We start from the raw sequence: 18,449 nt of genomic DNA, 5'->3' as shown, positions 1-18,449 counted from the left end.
TAACAGCTGCTTATTTGTGTCCTCTCCATGTCTCGTGGGCATCTTAGACCCAATGTCTGCTCCTCCTGTCTCCTCTCTCGTGGGAAGTGCCCCTTTCACCCATCCATATTCTGAGCAAGACATCTGGAAGTCACCCCTAATTAACTCTCTCTCACTCCACATCTAACCCGTCACTAAATACTGTCAATTCCAACTTGAATACATATAATTAAGATTCAACTGGTAGTTTAGCAACCAAATCAAGCCCTCAAAAATCTATAGTAGACAGGTGCATAAATAGATAAAGGGTAAAAAATTTGATTTTTAAAAATGAGGAATCCGTTCCAAATAAACCTGAATTTAAAATGAATGAACATGTGAGAAATAAACAAACACATAGTATGTCATTTTTTAAACACAGGAAAACTTGAAAATTAAAGAGCCAGCTTTCCAAAGCTTCACTTATAGTGAAGAAAAGATTAAAAGCTAACCCAAAGGCCATTCAGATTAAATTCCCCTACATTCAGAGGTTAGGGGAATATGAAAGATGTCAGTTATTAGACTATTATTAGGAACAAATTACAAGTAAAATTGCAACCTTCTCAAAGGACCAAAATGATAAATGCAGGTCAGGGGGTAAGCGGGTCTGCATGAAGAATTTAACAAATATTAACGATACACCCCTGATCACTGGTTCAACACAAAGCAATACTCAAAAGTAGGAAAACACTCTGACTGACGTCAGTCCATCTGATTTTATCATTCTTTTCCTTAAGCAGGAAGGGCTTGATGTGTCATTACTTAAGCCAACAATTGGCAATTACACAAAGGCTGAGAATTTTTTTTTTTAAACAACAAAAAAAAGCATGAGCACAGCATGGACTAAGAAGGACACTTCTCTCTAACCCAGAGAAAATGAATTATGAAATTTCAAACATCAGAGAACAGATGCCTGCTGACATCACGCTCTATATAAAGAAATCCTGTCTTAAGGGCCCATGAGGGTTTTAATAAAACCAGGTGATCCAAGGTGATGCTTCACTTAGGTCAACTAAGTTTAGCCATGTGATTGAGCAGACACAAAATGGATTTGCTGAGGAAGGTATAGCCAGGTGCTTGGGACTGAAACCAAGTTTTACAAGTTTAGGTCCATTTGGTTGACAGCTGCTTATGGTCAGGAAAAAACAAAAACAAAGCAAAACAATAGGTGATCATTTTAGAGATTCCTCATGAGCTTTCAAAAAGCATCATTTTAAAGAAAGAATGTGAGAGTGGGGCATCAAGCAACTTGTATTAAGGCCGATAATCGACTTCCTACGACTCTGTCGATATGTGTGTCCTTCTCCCCCAAAACAAAACAGCAAGAGAACCATTTATCTTGGCCATTATATCTGTAGCTGACCTGAGTTCGATTCCTCTGTCCCTCTCGAAGAGCCCGGCAAGCTACCAAGAGTATCCCGCCCACATGGCAAAGCCTGGCAAGCTACCCTTGGTGTATTTGATATGCCAAAAACAGTAACAACAAGTCTCACAATGGAGACATTACTGGTGCCCGCTTGAGCAAACCGATGAACAACGGGACGACAGTGCTACAGTGCTATCATGTCTCTATGGTCAAAAAATGAGACTGCCTTAGTATAAGCATTTTTATTAAAGAGCTACAAAGCAGATGCAAACATTTTGACAACTAATATTCCAAGCACATACAATGTGCTCAAAGTTTTGGAATGAACGTCACAAATAAAGTGAAACAAAGACACTGTTATACTCAGGGCTCTGTCCCTTGTCTCCCCTTATATCTAAGAAGAAATCTCTCACTGACACCTATTGATCATTCATCTCTACTGATCTAAGTTGGTCCCACCAGCCTACTGAAATTCACACACCGAAATTCATAAGTAGCAACTTCCTCTGCATGTCCTGTGCAAACCTGAAGAGACCACAAACATCAGAGCAGAAATAACTGAATGGATTTCTCTCCTCTTGTTGTCTGGGCTGTTGGGAGAAGCTTTCTTTCTTTCTTTCGTTCTTTTTTTTTCCGGCCACATCTGGCAGTACTCAGGGCTTGCTCCTGGCTCTGTGTCCCGGGCTCACTCCTGGTGTTGTTCTGGGGACTATATGTGGTGCCAGGGATAGAACCTTAGTCTGCTGCATGCAAGGCAAGCACACTTCCTGCTGTACTATATATCCAGGCGTGAGAGAAACTTTCTTAATATCTTTTTAATTTTGAAGCCACGAGGCACACCCAGCAGTGCTGTAGGCTTACTCCTGGCTGCACTGCTCAGAGATCATTCCTGGTGGGCTTCGGGGACCATATGGGTGCAAGGCAAGTACCCTATTCAATGAACTATTGTTCTGAACCCCCATAGCTTTTTTTTAAAAAAATATAATTTTGGGGCCGGAGCGACAGCATAGCGGGTAGGGCGTTTGCCTTGCACGCGGCCAACCCGGGTTTGATCCCCGGCATCCCATATGGTCCCCCAGCACCGCCAGGAGTAATTCCTGAGTGCAAAGCCAGGAGTAACCCCTGAGCATCGCTGGGTGTGACCCAAAAAGCAAAAAAAAAAAAAATATATATATATATATATATAATTTTATCCCATTTGTAGGCTACTTGTAAAGTTTAGGAAAAATTCAAGAAAACTCTTGTCAAAAACGCCCTCACTGCTTAAGAAAAATCATCACCCTAATCTGATAAGATCAGAGAAGCTAAAGGAATGTGTCCTGGACACTTAACGCATCAAGTCTAAAGAGGGTAGGACAAACAGAAAACTCAAAGAAGAGAATTCGGAGATCAAAGCCAAGTCATTAAAATAGTGATTTCAGGTGTGGGTACGAAATACTGATGGGTATGCACCTTGCATGTGTGAGAACCTTGGCTCTATCCTGGCACCAAAAGGGAAAGGGGTGGGGGGAAGCAAAGACTATTACCCAGTTATTTCACTTACTAGCACTACCCCAAGAGACTAAAAATGTTCATTCAAAAAAGACAGCTGTACTCCAATGAGCATTGCAGTCCAGTGCTAAGTGCAACAGTCAAGATCTGGAAACACCTCTAATGGCCAGTAAGAGAAAAATGGATAAAGAAGTTAGGGTACACACACACACACAGACACACACACACAGGAATACCACTCATCTATGAGAAAAGATGGAATTCTGCAGTTCACTCTGACTTGGATGAAACTGGAGGGCACTGTGTGAGGTAAAGAAAGAAGAACAAATACTAGGTGAAGTAGGCAGGGAATAAACAATGGTCAATGAGAACAGACCCTGAAAATCAGCCTATAAAACTGAGTTTGTTAAGGATGGGGTGTGTGTGGGGGGGGGGTAGTAAAAGGGGATCTAGAGCTAAACAGTGGTGGAGGGATGTGGACAACAGAGGTGAGTGTGATGGGACAACATTGCATTCTTGGAGTATTTCTATTAAAGGTATCCTAAATCACACTGCCTAAATGCAAATATTCTTTAAATTAAAAGAAATTTTAATGAGAAACTCTATAGTAACTAGATACAATCCAAAGGAAATAAATCAGAATGAAAAAGACTAACAAAATACCAAATATTTTGTTTTTCTTTTTGGGTCATACCTGAGGATACTCAGGGGTTACTCCTGTCTCTGCACTCAGGAATTACTCCTGGCGGTGCTCAGGGGACCATATGGGATGCTGGGAGTCAACCCAGGTCGGCTGTGTGTAAGGCAAATGCCCTACCTGCAGTGCTATCGTTCAAGACACCCCCCAATTTCTTTTCAATAAAGAAAAACTTAACAGAATAAAATGAACATGAAAACAAAAAAAGGAAAGTAGCAAAGATTATTGGTCAGAGTACAGAAGAGTTGATACTTTTACCTCTTTTATTACAAATCAGCAAGGAACAAAGTCCAGAGAAAGGCAACAGAAGGGAAAATACAGATTAATAGCAAAAAAGCCCCCACTTTTTATTTTATTTTACTTGGGGAGTAATGCTAAAGGAAGAAACAAGGGATTCACATGTGAAACATGTACTTTACCACTGAACTCTATCCCAGGCTGATATGACAGTTTCTGCATGCCATTATAACATGCACAGTACATATACCAAGAAGCAGAACTGGCACATATTGATGGCACCTAAAATACTCTTAACATTGGTGTTGGCAAAAATGGGGTAAAACAAAAATGTTTAGACACATGCATTTTACTCACATATATGAATGGACAAGCACGTGCATATCACATGCATATACATGCACAAACTGTACCTACAGGAAAACATGACAAGTGATAGAAAAACGCTAACCAGGGTTACTTTTGGATAGTGGGTTTACTGAGAACAAATTTTTCATGTAATGTCTTATATTTTCTACCAACTACCAGATTTACCGTTACAACCAGAAAAAATCACATTTTATTTTTTAGTTGAGCCCACCATGATGATTAAAGCCACAAGAACACAAGTCTTTACAAGTTTGGGGTAAGAATTTTACACTTTCCTTCAAATGACATAGTCATGGGGATACTAACAAACAAATGAAGGACTTTGCTAGCATCAAACCCCAAAATTTCACTGATTGCCTCACTGCCCTTATCATCACTTTCCAGGATCATGGTCATCATCTTTCCAGGCTCCTGGCTCCCTTTATGGATTACTGTGAAGTTCCTTGGAATTGTGAGCAGTGCTCTCAGGTTTGTGAGGGCCCTTGGTGAAACTGGCTGACCCTATGCAATCCAGACTGCATCCTCGGCTCTCCTTAGTCCACTGTGTTCATTTTTTTCCTATCTCTACCTTCACTGTCCTATTACTGATTTTCCATTCTGTGTTCCTGCTTGCCTTATATGCCATCCCATTGGTGCTACCTCTGTGGAATCAGAAGAATGGATGAGAACAAGGCAGCAAGGTGTAAAACATAGAGAAGCAAAGAAATCAAAGAAGAAGATGAACAAAGGTATTAAAAGTGGAGCAGGGAGCAAAGGATCAAGGGTCAAAGCACATGGGTAATGTGGGGGAGTAGCACAGCGGGTAGGGCACTTGCCTTGCACATGGCCGATCCGGGTTTGATTCCTCCATCCCTCTTAGAGAGCCCGGCAAGTTACCGAGAGTAATTCGCCCACACAGCAGAACCTGGCAAGCTACCTGGGTTGTATTCAATATGCCAAAAATAGTGACATCAAGTCTCACAATGGAGATGTTACTGGTGCCTGCTCGAGCAAATCAATGAGCAACGGGACGACAGTGCTACAGTGCTACATAGTTATGTCTATGTCATACAAGATCATAGAATAATATAAAATGAAAAAGTATGCAACTAGACTCTAATCTAATAATTTGGGGGGTGGGGCAAAACTCAGCAGTGCTTAGGGGCCATTCCTGGGTCTGGTCTTAGGAATGACCCCAGTGGTGTATAGGTGGGCAAATGCGGTGCTGAACATCAAACCCAGGTTGGCTGTATACACGGCAAGCATCTTACCTCTCGTACTGTCTCTCCAATGCCAGGGGTTAATATACTCTGATAGGCTAGGGTTATTTCTTATCTTTAATAACTTGTTGAGCAATTCAGTTGGGAAGAGAAACCACTTTTCGTCTTTCCTTCCAGAAACTCAGTTGCTTGAAAATTCCCAGTAAAACAGTCTTTGAAAACACAGAAGGTATTTTGGCTAATAGGGTCACACATGCTATTTTAGGGCTTTAAAGCCCTGGAGTCATTGAGTCTCATTTATCTACATCTAATCTGTGGCTCACCCTCTATAATTATTACTCGTAGAGCTCACATTTTCCCCCGTTTAGATCAAAATACAACACAAAAATCACATTGTGGTAGGAAGATTCTAAAGTTAGTTTCCCGAAGTTATTCAAATGATCATCCAGTTACTACTAACTTAGATGATTTGAGGATGAAGGGTTGGAGCCTCACCCAATGGGACACTCAGTAATACCCCATTACTCAGTAAAATAGTAAATACCATACTATTTATGGTTCTATAGCAGGAAACACTCCTGGTGGTGTTTGGGGGAAACAGCTGTGGTGCTGAGGATTTGAACTAGGGTTGGTATAACGAAAAGCAAGAACCTTAATCCAGACGTCCAAAAAGGGATTTTTGAAGATGCAATTGAAATCCCAAGTCAGATCATTTAAACAGGTTTAACACAACCAAAAGGCATGCCTCAAGCAGTAAATCCCTTTAAACATGACTTTTCAAAGTCTGAGTGATAGTAGAGTGGGTAGGGTGGTTGTCTTGCAGACAGCCAATTTGGGTTTGCTCTCTGGCATCCCATATGGTCCCCTGAGCACTGCTAGGAGTGATTTTCTGAGTGCAGAGTCAGGAGTAACCCCTGAGTATTGCTGGTGTGGCCCCAAAACAAAAACAAATAAAATGAATGAATTTTTAGGGCAGGGCTTAAAGTACAAATCTAAGGCCTCAAGTTTGAGTTTCAATAAGACCACAGGTATGAAGCATGGTCAGACCAGCCTTGCTTCCATGCCTGGCAGCAAGGCTGTCTGTCATCCCTTGCACCACAAGAAATTTCCAGCCACAATACGACCAGGCATGTGTGAACACAACTACAGGTGTGACCACAGAACAGCAGAACCAAAAAGATGTGCAAGTACCATGGTCTGGAAGTGCCAACCCTGGCAAGTACCACAACCAAGCATACAGAATATATGGTTGCAGCACTAACAAAGGAGGGAGGGGGAGAAATAACAGAATAGAATAGAAAGTTTCTCTGTTCAGCAAAAGAACAAGTCAGAGATGAGAACACAGAAGGTGCAATGTGAGGACCATTGCAGGTACCACCGTGGGCCGTAGGGTGGAGAGGGGCAGCTTCTGGCAGCTGAAAGCAGTATCCACTGACAGGTGGGATCCAGGGGGACCTCTGTCCTAGCAATGCAAGGTTTTCAATCTGTCCACACCCCCCAAAAGCTTGGCAGTCAATTCTTCCCCTACCTTCAGACTAGCACCTAGAATTTGGCCTTCTGCACCAAGCAGAGAACCAAGTGGACTCTGCCCTGTAGAACTCTAAGATGAACAAATGGCACCTCGAATGTGGCTCAAGAAGTTGAGCAAGTGTCTCTCAGGGGCAAGGTCCTGAGTTTGAGTCACAATATTACATGGCTCCCTATGGTATTCACACCCCAGTAGGCCCTGAGCACCCCAGGTCTGTTCCCCACAACAGTACAAGCAACGTTAAAAATTGATATCATTTGAACCTGCTGTATTTTTTGGTAATCTGTTACATAGCAATAGAACCCTAATGCAGATATCATTTTGTTTTCATTATCGGTTTTATTTTTAGAAGCTTTTTATTATCATACTGCCTCAAGCTAACTTCCCTATCTTCCTATTCTCCAAAGATAAACACTGTCAAGTGTCTCCTTTCTCTTTCCAAAAATTCCCTATGAATATGCATAAATACACAAGTGTGCATGCATGTGGATACACTCTAAAATATAAGCAAGACACACATAAAATGACATTGTCTTTTTCACTTGATTATGTATCTTGGGTAACTCTGATACCAGAATGTGAAAGCCTTTCTCATTTTCTATTCTCTGTATCAACCAAGCAGCACTAGATCATATGCTGAAGCATTATCTACTAAACCAGTCTCTTATTGAAGGACGTGTCAAATAAAGTGGTCACAATTTACCTTTCCATTTGCTGGTTACAAGCACTGCTACACTTATGATTTTCTGCTATTCTGTGAAAATGACAGTTAAGGTAAATTCCTAGAGATGGGGTTGCTGGGTCAAAGAGAAAACAGTGAAATTTTAATACTGCAAACCACTACCTAAAATGGTCGTATCAATTCATGTCACCACAGATGCCGTATGAAAGAACCACTTCCCAGTCACCTTGCAAGCTTGGAATTTCACTGATTACTTGAAACTTTTGATAATATGCTGCTAAATCATGCTGTACATCATTATGGTTCATGGTTCTCTTACAATTACAATGAATCATCATTTTGCAATGTTTTTTTTCCCAGCTATTTCAGTTTTACCATTTCTGTTACCTACCATTTATTCCTATTGCCTACTTTCTCCTAGGTACTAGGCCACAGCCATACAATTTATATAAACTCTGTATATTATGGCAATAAGATGTGTCATTTATGAGCATAAAAATATCTTTCATACTGGGGCTGGAGGGACAGTATGGGGGTTAAGGCACTTGCCTTTCATGCAGTTACCCGGGTTCCCAGGCACAGCATATGGTCCCAATGTCAGAGCACAGAGCCAGGAGTTAGTTCTGCGCACTGCTGGGTATGGCCCAAAAACAAACTGTTTCATACTTTTGATTTTGTTCATGACACCAAAAGTTTGATTTCTGGAGCAACACACCTGTCTTTTCCTTTGGGCATCTGAGTTTGCACTTAGCATCTTGCTGGCACTAGTAGTCTGTGATTGATTTTCTACCTTTATTTCTTCCCCTGTGGGACTGCTCTATTCACCTTTCTTTCAGGAATCTCTTGGTGCTCCACAAATACCACATTGTTTGTGAAGATAAGCTCCCAAACACAAACACAACCACGTTTGTTCTGTCATTTCTGCCCCTGAACTTGGCGGGCATGAATTCATGACAGTGATGAGCAAGCAGCCCGAACCACATCATTGACAGAAAAACACAAAGTGTCATTTTCTCTGTGTGGTCACTAGGCACCCAGAGAAGGCTGTTTCCCTTTCTCCTGTTTTCCACGGAAATATTTAGGAACCATCACCAGGCTTCTACATTACTGGCTACCCACATACGGGTGTGGGGGAACTTAGGAAGGAACAGGGGAGAAGAAAGGTGAGGAGGAAGAAGTGAGTTCCCACCAAGGAAGGCTTGGGGAAGGCATCCTTGTTTACTTTATAGTGTCTTCTTTTCTCTATTGTTTGGTGTTGGGACCACACCCAGCTGTGCTCCAGGCTCACTTGCAACTATGTTCACGGGTCACTCCTGGTTGTGCTTGGGGCACTGTATGTGGTGCCTGGAACGACACTGGTCTCATCAAGGCAAATGCCTTAACCCCCATACTGTGTGTCTCTGACCCCAGGAATCTTCTTATATGGAAGTTGACTCCTTGCTTCTAAATAAGGGAATGACCTAGTGGTTCTGCCACAAAGGAAAATATATTCTCAGAGTTTGAAATCCAGGCCTTTCTGCCCACTCCTCTAGTCAAAAATAAAATTTTAGTTGGAAGGGACAAGAATTCATGCTAAGTGTACAGTGGCGAGAACAAAAATAATTAAAAGGATCGTTAAAGTTTTAACCACATTTTCTCTAATCTCCAGATCAGAACTGAAGAAAATCACAGCAATAAAAGCCTAATCAACAGGCACATAAAAGTTGGAGCAATTACTAGAGGGCACTGCAAAGAGGAGAAGATTACATTGTTTAACCACCACTGAATTATAAGAAACAGAATTCATCATTCACTGAGCACCTACTACAATGTTCTCACACTCTACCAGACATAGATGGAAAAAAGGAGGTAAATCCAGTCCCCAAATTAGGTATCTGGCTTATCTAGCTATCAGGCAGCTTTTACTATCATACAATGATGTCATATCAATATTCAAAGTATAAACATTAATATAATCAATATCTAGATAGTTATGCATGCATCGTGGTCAGGAAATTTAGGATTGACAACTTCTTAGGCCTCAACCCAATAAGATCTCCTTCACACTGCCTCAGTGGTCATTTTTACCGGGAACTTGGTTTAAAATGACTCTCTTTCCCTCTGATCTCCTAGTACACAGGCCCACCTACCTAGATACACATACATATGCAGGGTGTCCCTAAACAAAACACTGCATTGTCGCAACAGCATGGCAACTGTACAGGATGGTTTACGTCACATTCTTCAGCGACCTGCTTTTATTGCCCAATACTACACTGGAGTTTTATCCATGTAGACCAGCCCAGTGACACGTCATTGTTTTTTATGTGCATGGTGCTCTGTGTATTATTATGCCACAATTCATGTATCTGTTTCCCAATGGGTAGATATAAAGACGCTGCTTCAAATGTTTAGCTGCTCCCAACCAAGCTTCGGTAAGCAGTCTCTAACATGCCTTTTCTTGTACATGTTTAAGAGTTTATTTAAACTGGCAGGGTACCCTTTTCTCTGCCAAGGGCTATTTGGATATTTGTAACATCATTCACACGCCATACAATACAGACATATGAGCTGCTGGCAGCTGATGAAAAGCACACATATTTTTCCTTACATGCACCAGGGCCACACTCTAAGAAAAAAAAAAAAGAAGATTTCTTGGGTCTAAAATGGTCCACAGGCTGGATGTGCCTAACCCCTAGTTTAAAGTCTCACTTGGAAGTGGCACTTATGAACTTGAAGTCATATACCTCATCTCCTGAATTCTCATTGTCCCTATACAATTTCATAATTACCAGCATCATAATTTTATCATACTATCTTTCACCTTTTCTGTTATTAACCACTGTGAACAAAATAGTATTCCACTTAAGGAGAGAGTACCTCCTTTCTCTCTCTCCCCAACTCTTCTCCTCGCACATGTAGCAGATAATTTAAGAACCACTGTGAGCTCAAGGACTGGCTTTCTAGGGCAAAGAGACAGCCCCCGACTTTGAGATATGAAGTCAACATCGTCTGAAGGCTTTTCAACATTAGTGTTCCTAAGAGTACAATGGAGGTAGGTATCATCACTTATCGTTTCGACTCAATCCTTCATAGTTCTCAAGTTATCTTCCTAAAAATCCTCAAAACTCTTAAGAGTCATGCAAAACCAAAACTCCGTCGGCCGGCTGACTGTCATCTCTGTTCTCATACACAAGCAAACTTACACATCCCACACTCTGGCCACACGTTGGGAATTCCCCTTCTCGCCCTGTTTCTCCTTGCCAAAGACTTGCTCATCTTTCCACATCTTGAGCAAGTAGCAACTTCAAACTCTCCCAGATTTTCTTGATGAAATTAACCTTTCTCTTATTTGCATCATCTTGAATAGAACTTTAACACACACACACACCCACACACACGCGTGCACTCACACACCCCCCCAAAGTCACCTTCACTGCATCAGTTGAGTAATATGGTTCTACTTTCCTCATAATTAATACTTTGAGGTCATATGCCTCATCTCTTGAATCTTCATTGTCTCTAAACAGTTTGTGGATATAAAAGGTAAGTTGTATGTTCCACCACCAGGATTAAGCTTTAGAGGCCCTCACATATACTTAGGAAGACATATTCTAGAGAGCTCACAGCAGCATTCCTTATAATATATAATACACCCATTATATATTTATACATATATATACATACGGATATATATAATGGACATGTTCGATTTTAGGGACAAAACATGCTGAATATATTTGATAGGGTTTAGTCTCCAAATATAGCTTTTGGCATATTATTTTATGTGGAAGGAATCTGAGAAATGTCAGGTACACATAAGACTTTCTGATCTTCCCTAGAAGCAGGTGATCAAAACCTCAGGTGAGAGGTTACCTCCCCAAACTTTGAGGAAAGAAACATCCTTATCTCTGAAGAAATGAGAATAAACAGCTCTTGCTAAGTTGCCCCATTCACTAGTCTTAACTCAGCTTTCCACAACTGCTCATCACATCTACCAGAAAGGTATGCAGTCTGGCCACTCTCTGTGGTCTTTGTTTCTTCATGAAGGTACCCGTGTCAGTAAGAGAGAAATTCAACACATCACATGTGTAGATTTCCCCCTGCCAAGTTATCTCAGTGGAGAACTTAAAAGGGTAGAGAAGATACACTTCTTCCCTGGCAATTCTTAACATGAATCCTTTCCGTATAAATGTCATGTCTACATTTCCTAAAGGCAATCCTACAGGAAAACATTGTATCAGCCAAAGATTTATAAACAGAAAAAAAATCAGATTTTCATTTTTGGGTCCTTTCTTAATTTTAGAGAAATTTTTCAACTCAAGCAAAGAGAAGATAAGATTGAACTAACTTATCAGAATGAACCAAACAGTGATAACAGGAAAACCTAGATAAGGCAGCCACACCTGAATTTTAAAGTACCTATGCTATTTACAAACTTAGTCAAAAGCAGCAAAACAAAACTCAAAACAAGGGGCCTTACCTGCATGAGCGGAGAGTGGCGAGTGTGGACGAGGCAATGCTGGAGACTGCCCATTGCCTATCAAGCTCTTCCGGTTGCTTGTCCGGCAACTGTCAGTGGAAAAGAAAAACCAAAGTTTGAAATAGAGAATTGATAATATATACAAGCACGTTAAATGCAGGAACAGTCTGGGTTGAAGTGATCACTGATGCTATTACTAAAATGTTTCCAAGTTAATATTCACTCACTAATGTTTGGGGGGTGGAGGCTTAGTGAATTTCAGAAAACACAATGTGTTTATAAAGGACAACACCATCAATATTCCCCACCACCACTGATGTTCTCATCAAAAGCCTTCTTTCAGTTCTTGACTACAAATATGTGGCATGACACACAAACAAGTGATAAATTAAGAATTCAAATGAGCAGACCACAGGTAGCATCTCTGTTGACATGAAATTTCTAATATAAAATTACATGCAATGAAGCGCAATGACATTAATCTTACAATGATGCACTAATTAAAAATCTAATTATTTAGACAAATTTTGTATCTGGGCTTTTTGTCAATAGAACAGTCAATGCTGAAGATAAATGTATTTCCCTGCTCGTTCATTTTTCATCCTGCTTGCTGCATCCAAATTCTCTATTAAGGTAAATATTTTAGGATCATCAAAACAGACTCGAGTTTGTATTAAAATAATAATTCCTCTTTTTATAAGCATACTCCCCACTGGTTTTAACCGGGTACTTAGTGAATAAAAATATACTGTCTCATAAAGGCACAGGACAACTATTTTTTCCCATTTCTGCTGTAGAAGGCTCTAAGATGGCAAATTTGCTTCTAAAGTAACTTTCATATGCCCCAAAGACTAAGATAAATACAAAACTGGTTGGTGATAAAGTATCATGTTTTCATTTGCCTTCCTTCAGCACAGATTGGTACTTCATTCTCTATTACCAGTACTATAGTTAGGAAAAAATAATAAAAAAAAACCCGAAGGTTATCACTCTAAATTCACCTATAATCTGCTTCAGGTATGGGGATTCCATCCTCCAACCCTGGAGCTACCCTGGCCCACCGATAAATGTTTATTGTAATGTCACCATAATTCAGCATATCCCTTTGTAATAGCAGGTTCTTGAAACCAGACCTTTCACTTGACTTCTAAATTAGATACAGTAGACAGAGATGAGACCCTCTAAAAAAGATTTGAGGGAAACATTTCTAAGAATCAAATAATATATTTCAAAACCAAATCCAATTTCTTTCAGCAGTATTGACTTGGGAGCAAATCCTCACTCTTAGGCCTTTGCTGCTTATTATCATTTGTCAACATTCCCTTATTTATGATTTCTTAAGGTCAGGCTGCATCATTTTATTTTTCTTACTGGAGCAATCAACATCACCTAGTCTTATCCTGGAGTTTAATTAAGATCATGTTTACTCAGCCTTAAAAGAAGTTGTTGAATAAGAAGAGACCCTTGATACTTAATTATGAAGGTGGGTTGTGATATTATCAAATCATCTATCAAGAACAGCATGCAACCGATTAAATTATAATCATTGAATCAGAGAGCCTGATAACTTTAAAAAGATACTGTATAATACATTTAGCATTAATTCAAACTAATGTCTTTTTTTCACTCCAATATAGGATCATTAAACATATCAACTTGCTGATGTTAATGAAAGGAATTACAAATGACAGATTTATACCCTGAAAAATCTCAGCTAACATATTCATTAATTTAAAAAAATTAACTAAAATAAAGTTAACTACCACAAAAAGTTATTTGTCATTTTTTATTTAGTATTTGATCTAAGATATTCACAAGGGTTTTTTTCATCGAGTTAATGATTAACATATATACAAAGAAAATTAATAATAAATGTGAGTTAACAGAAATAATATTCTAAGGAGTATCTTAAATAAGGATATAGTAAAATATGCTTATGTGCTGAAAGCTGAAATTTAGAAAATATTTACAGAGGAAATGTTAAATTTTTTCTAAGAAACAAATTAGAATGACTAGTTTGCTACATAACAAAGAGAATGAATAACCAGTAATTTCAATTTAAAACTAAACACAACATAAATGAATACCCTTTACAACATTATTAGTTATTTAAAGCCAATGCTAAATAGGGGCAAGCTTTTTAAAATTTCAAAAGTGTGATTGAAGAAAAAACTTAAAAATTTTAATGTCTAACACCTAAGAATTAAAAACGAAACCAACCTTTTTGGTCAATATAAAAATGTTTACATTCATCCTGTTTGCCTGTTCTCTATAAACATCTTTAATCTCTATAAACAGATGCTGATCAATGCAATTTAGGGTAAATGAAAACAGAATATATGAACAAGTTAAAGGAAGTTAAAAACAAATTGCCTCAAAATTTGCAGTTTACCCTATTTTAGACATTGGAAAGTATGTGACATAAAACCTTAATCAGAGATATAACTTACAAATGCTAGTATCATAATACACTGGAGAACTGGATGTGTTTTTCCTAACTTCTATAAGATTCTTCATGAAATTAGAGATGGTACTGAAATTATAACACACTCGGAACATTCTTGAATTTTAATAACCAAGCAGGAAGCTGTTAGTCATAAAATTCTCCTTAGTATGGCAAAACCAGACTTTTAAAAATGTAGGCCAAGAGAAAGAAAATTTCCATGTCTACAAAAACTCTTGCAATAAAGTCTTGGCCTCAGAAACGACTTTAACATCCTTACGGGAAAAGGGGAATTTTGTACCTTCTTTGACCTCAAACACATCTAGATCACATTGTAGCTATATTAACACCATCAAAATCTGGGTACCATACTGAGATGCTGTTCTCACTTTTCAAGCAGGCCCAGTCTCAATCCTACCTGCTCTGTGATCTGAGGATCACTCATCCTATGGTTCTCAGTACCTGGTTCCCAGTAGAGAAACTGATCTATTTGGGGTTTTGGAGCCACACCCGTCAGTGCTTCAGGGCTTGTCCCTGCTCATCATTTGGTGGTTGCTCTGGCACTGCTGGGGTACCATGTAGTGCCGGGTACTGGATAGGGGCTGGCCACATGCAAGGCAAGCAGCTTCATCCCTATACTATCTCTTAGGCCCTAATTCCCACTAAAGAAATTCAAATTTGTGTTGAACTATACAGCACACAGTTAAAAAAAAAAAAAAAAGACAGAGAGAAAGAAAAAGAAAACCTTCAGTAGGCCGAATGAATATTTACTACCAGATTCCGCATGCTAATATTGACACTGGTGCAAAGTGCTAAGATCTCTTTTTCCATTATTTGTTTATCCAGAGAGCACACACTCTTTTTGCTGATGAAAGGAGAAGCTTATCACATCCAAGTGTGAGGCAAGCTCTCCAGAAGCTGGTAGGTGCTCTGCCCTCCTTTAACCCATTCAGCAACAAAACTGCCCAAACATTTCTACTTGGGACAAAATCAAGACCCCTTCCTTGTGCCAGCGACCAATGTCACTTCTACTTTACTTTTCTTCAAATGGTGTTACCCAAGAAGTAAAGTAGGGAGCATCCCATGAGGGAAACAGAGACAACACTTCAAGAAATTTCCTAACTTGTTTAAAAAGTATCCTCATGTAAGCATTGGCACTTGTAGAGGGTTCTCTCCAGTTTGTGGCCTGAGAGACACAGCTATTAGGATTTCAAAATTGAAGCGAAACTAAAGAACAGCCATGATGAACTCAAGCATCAACTCTTCAGTCCCAACTCTTCCCTCCTGATGAAGAAATAAAAGCCATTTACCCTGTCCCACCAAAATGCCAAATAAAGAAATTATCTGTTTCCCACCCAGAACCCCCACACTCTCAATTCTGCAGGGGGAAGTCACCCACAGACAACCTTACTATGCCTGTGGATAATATTCTCTGAATTTGGAAGTGACACAATGGCACTATTATGATTCCTCTTTTGTGTGCGTGTATGTGTGTGTGTGTGTGTGTGTGTGTGTGTGTGTTTGGGGGGGGGGGACCATACCTACTGATACTCAGGGTTTATATTCAGGAGTCACTCCTGGTGGTACACAGGGGATGCTGGGGATCAAACCCAAGTTGGCTGTGTGCAAGCAACATGACTTACCCATCTATACTATTTCTCTGGCCCTGACACCATTAAGATTCTTTAACTGGGGGCCAGAGTGAGAGTACGGTGGGGTAGGGTGTGCCCTACACACGGCTGACCTGACTTTGGTTCCCAGGATCCCAAAAGGTCCCCCTGAGCCCACCAGGAGTGATCCCTAAGCACAGAGTCAGCTATAAGCCTCAAGCAAGGTGTGCCCCAGACCCTGGGCCCTCAAAAAAGATTCCTTAATTGTTGAGCTGAAAAGACAGTGCAGGAGGTGAGACACTTGCCTGGCATGTCTCAAATCCCCGGAACCTCATGTGTCTCCCTGAGCACTGTTAGCAGTCGCTCCTGAGCACAGAGGCAAGAACAGTCTTTGAGCAATGTCATTTGTAGTCCCCAAATGAAAACAAAGAAACAGAAACAAAAGGATTCTTTCCCTGTGGAATCTGAGTTGAGCCCGAGAAGGCAGCCGCAGCGAGCTCGAGACCAAGGTAAGGAGGAGCAGCGGATCGGAACACCCAGGCCTTCCTTTGGACCTCATTTCTCTGGTTCCTCCCTGGAATGATGGGCCCACAGACAGATGGCTCTGACAGACACACAGCCGCCCACAACAAACTGCTGCCCTGGGATGAGGGAAGACCAGGAGCCGGGAAGATCAGGGCAGCACTTGCGGGCGAGGAGGCCGGGCTGGGGTGGGGGCTGGGAGGCGGGGTGGGTAGGGCCAGAACCCGCTGGGACAGGTGGACGAGGCCACCGGCAGGAAATATTTCCCTTGTCCACGGGTTTCCTGGGCTCTGAGAAACAGGTTCCCCTCCCACTCCCTGGGTTTGCTGTTCCCATTCAGGGAGCGCTAGCTACCTCCTCAGTCCTGTCAGCAGTGCCTTCCTCTGGTGAGGAAGACAAAGAGATGGATCTGGCTCTCGCGTCACCATCTAAGCCACCCGCACTCCATGGCTGCCTACACAGTGCTGGGGTGGGTGCAGCACCCCGAGGAGGGCCTTGACGGACCATGTAAATGTTCTCACCTCTGGCCCCACCACATCTTTCCAGGCAGAAGAACCTGTTCATTATCCATGACCCAGCTCTGCCAGAGGCATGTGGGACGGCCTTTTGCAACTGTCTGGGTAGCTGAAATCCCGGCTAATTTTATACGACGTTCATTTTGAGACAGGAATACTGATCCGTGTCTGACGGAGGCGAGACAAGCTATGGACGGGGCTCGCCAAGAGGCAGTGATTTCTAACATGCAGAGCTGACGCAAAGGTCAGCACGCAGTGTGACACATAACTGACCGGGGCGCAGGGAGGGCTGGAGGAACCCGAGAACTGCCTGAGATGAGCCTTGATTCTGAAAAGCGAGGCTACGATTTATTAATTCATCTTGATGGGAAATTTGATAGATTTGCACAGGAGACCAATTATGAAACAAAGCCTTACTTCCTTGAGCATCTGCTAATGATTTCCCTAATACCGTAACAGAATCTGGGTATCTGGATACTCTGGAAACAAAAGCGGAGAGAGAGGAGCGTGACCAGGAGACAGACACCATCCCCAACGAACGCAGCACTGCTGATTAATGATGGCAATCAGGCATTCAGCATCCATTGCCTTACCATGAATGGCACACTGAAGCAAAGAGATTTTTTTTAAAAAATGGTCAAAGAAATATTTGTTTGTTTTGCACCACATCCGGCAATGCTCAGGGCTTATTCCTGGCTCTGCACTCAGGGATCACTCCTGGTAGGGCTTGGGGGACCATATCTGGTGGGGGGCTGGGGGGTGACCCAGGTCAGCTGTGTACAAGGCAAGTGTCCTGCCCACTGTACCGTCACTCCAGTTAAGTCAAAGAACTTTTGAAAGGTGAAAATTCATCCAGCATTCTCTGACTTCAGAAAAACAACCATTTGGTGTACTCGGTCCTAATCTTTAACAAAACAGACAACAGAGACAGGAACAAATGCACCAATCTCTGATATCCACATCAATACATGTCTCCCCACTCCCTAACCGGGCAAGTAGGGAAGGCCCCGCAACTCCTACCTTTCCCACTTTGTCCCAGCATGACAGCATACAAGCTGGGGCACGAACGGGCAGCCTGGTGAGTACTTATGTTTTCACTAAGGAAACACATTATTAGGGCAAAAGTGAGAAAGATGGAAATAGTGTAAGACAGAGATGTGGCTGTGCTTTCAGTTGCTCATCGGCCTTTGTGAATTGGACAAATCTGCAGAGTCCTTATTTATTTATATACATCCCATTCTTTGTCAGGGTTTCACTGTCCATGGTCTTTTGAGTAGTCCGTTTATTAATTAATTTATTTATTTTGGCGC

At 41.2% G+C, this 18,449-nt stretch overlaps 1 protein-coding gene across 11 annotated transcripts in view; it reads right to left on the bottom strand.

The window, feature by feature from the left end:
* MAST4 (microtubule associated serine/threonine kinase family member 4) overlaps positions 1-18,449 on the bottom strand; it is a 668,112-nt gene that overhangs the window by 120,135 nt on the left and 529,528 nt on the right. For all 11 annotated transcript variants that reach the window (XM_055123954.1, XM_055123957.1, XM_055123955.1 and 8 more), the window contains one exon: positions 12,050-12,138. In XM_055123954.1, the coding sequence (XP_054979929.1) occupies positions 12,050-12,138 (89 nt within the window). The remainder of the gene's footprint in view (positions 1-12,049; positions 12,139-18,449) is intronic.

Source organism: Sorex araneus, chromosome 1 (assembly GCF_027595985.1).
Source record: "Sorex araneus isolate mSorAra2 chromosome 1, mSorAra2.pri, whole genome shotgun sequence".
NCBI lineage: Eukaryota > Metazoa > Chordata > Mammalia > Eulipotyphla > Soricidae > Sorex > Sorex araneus.
Note: the sequence above shows the minus strand (reverse complement) of the source record. Positions and strands in the feature narration are given on the sequence as shown.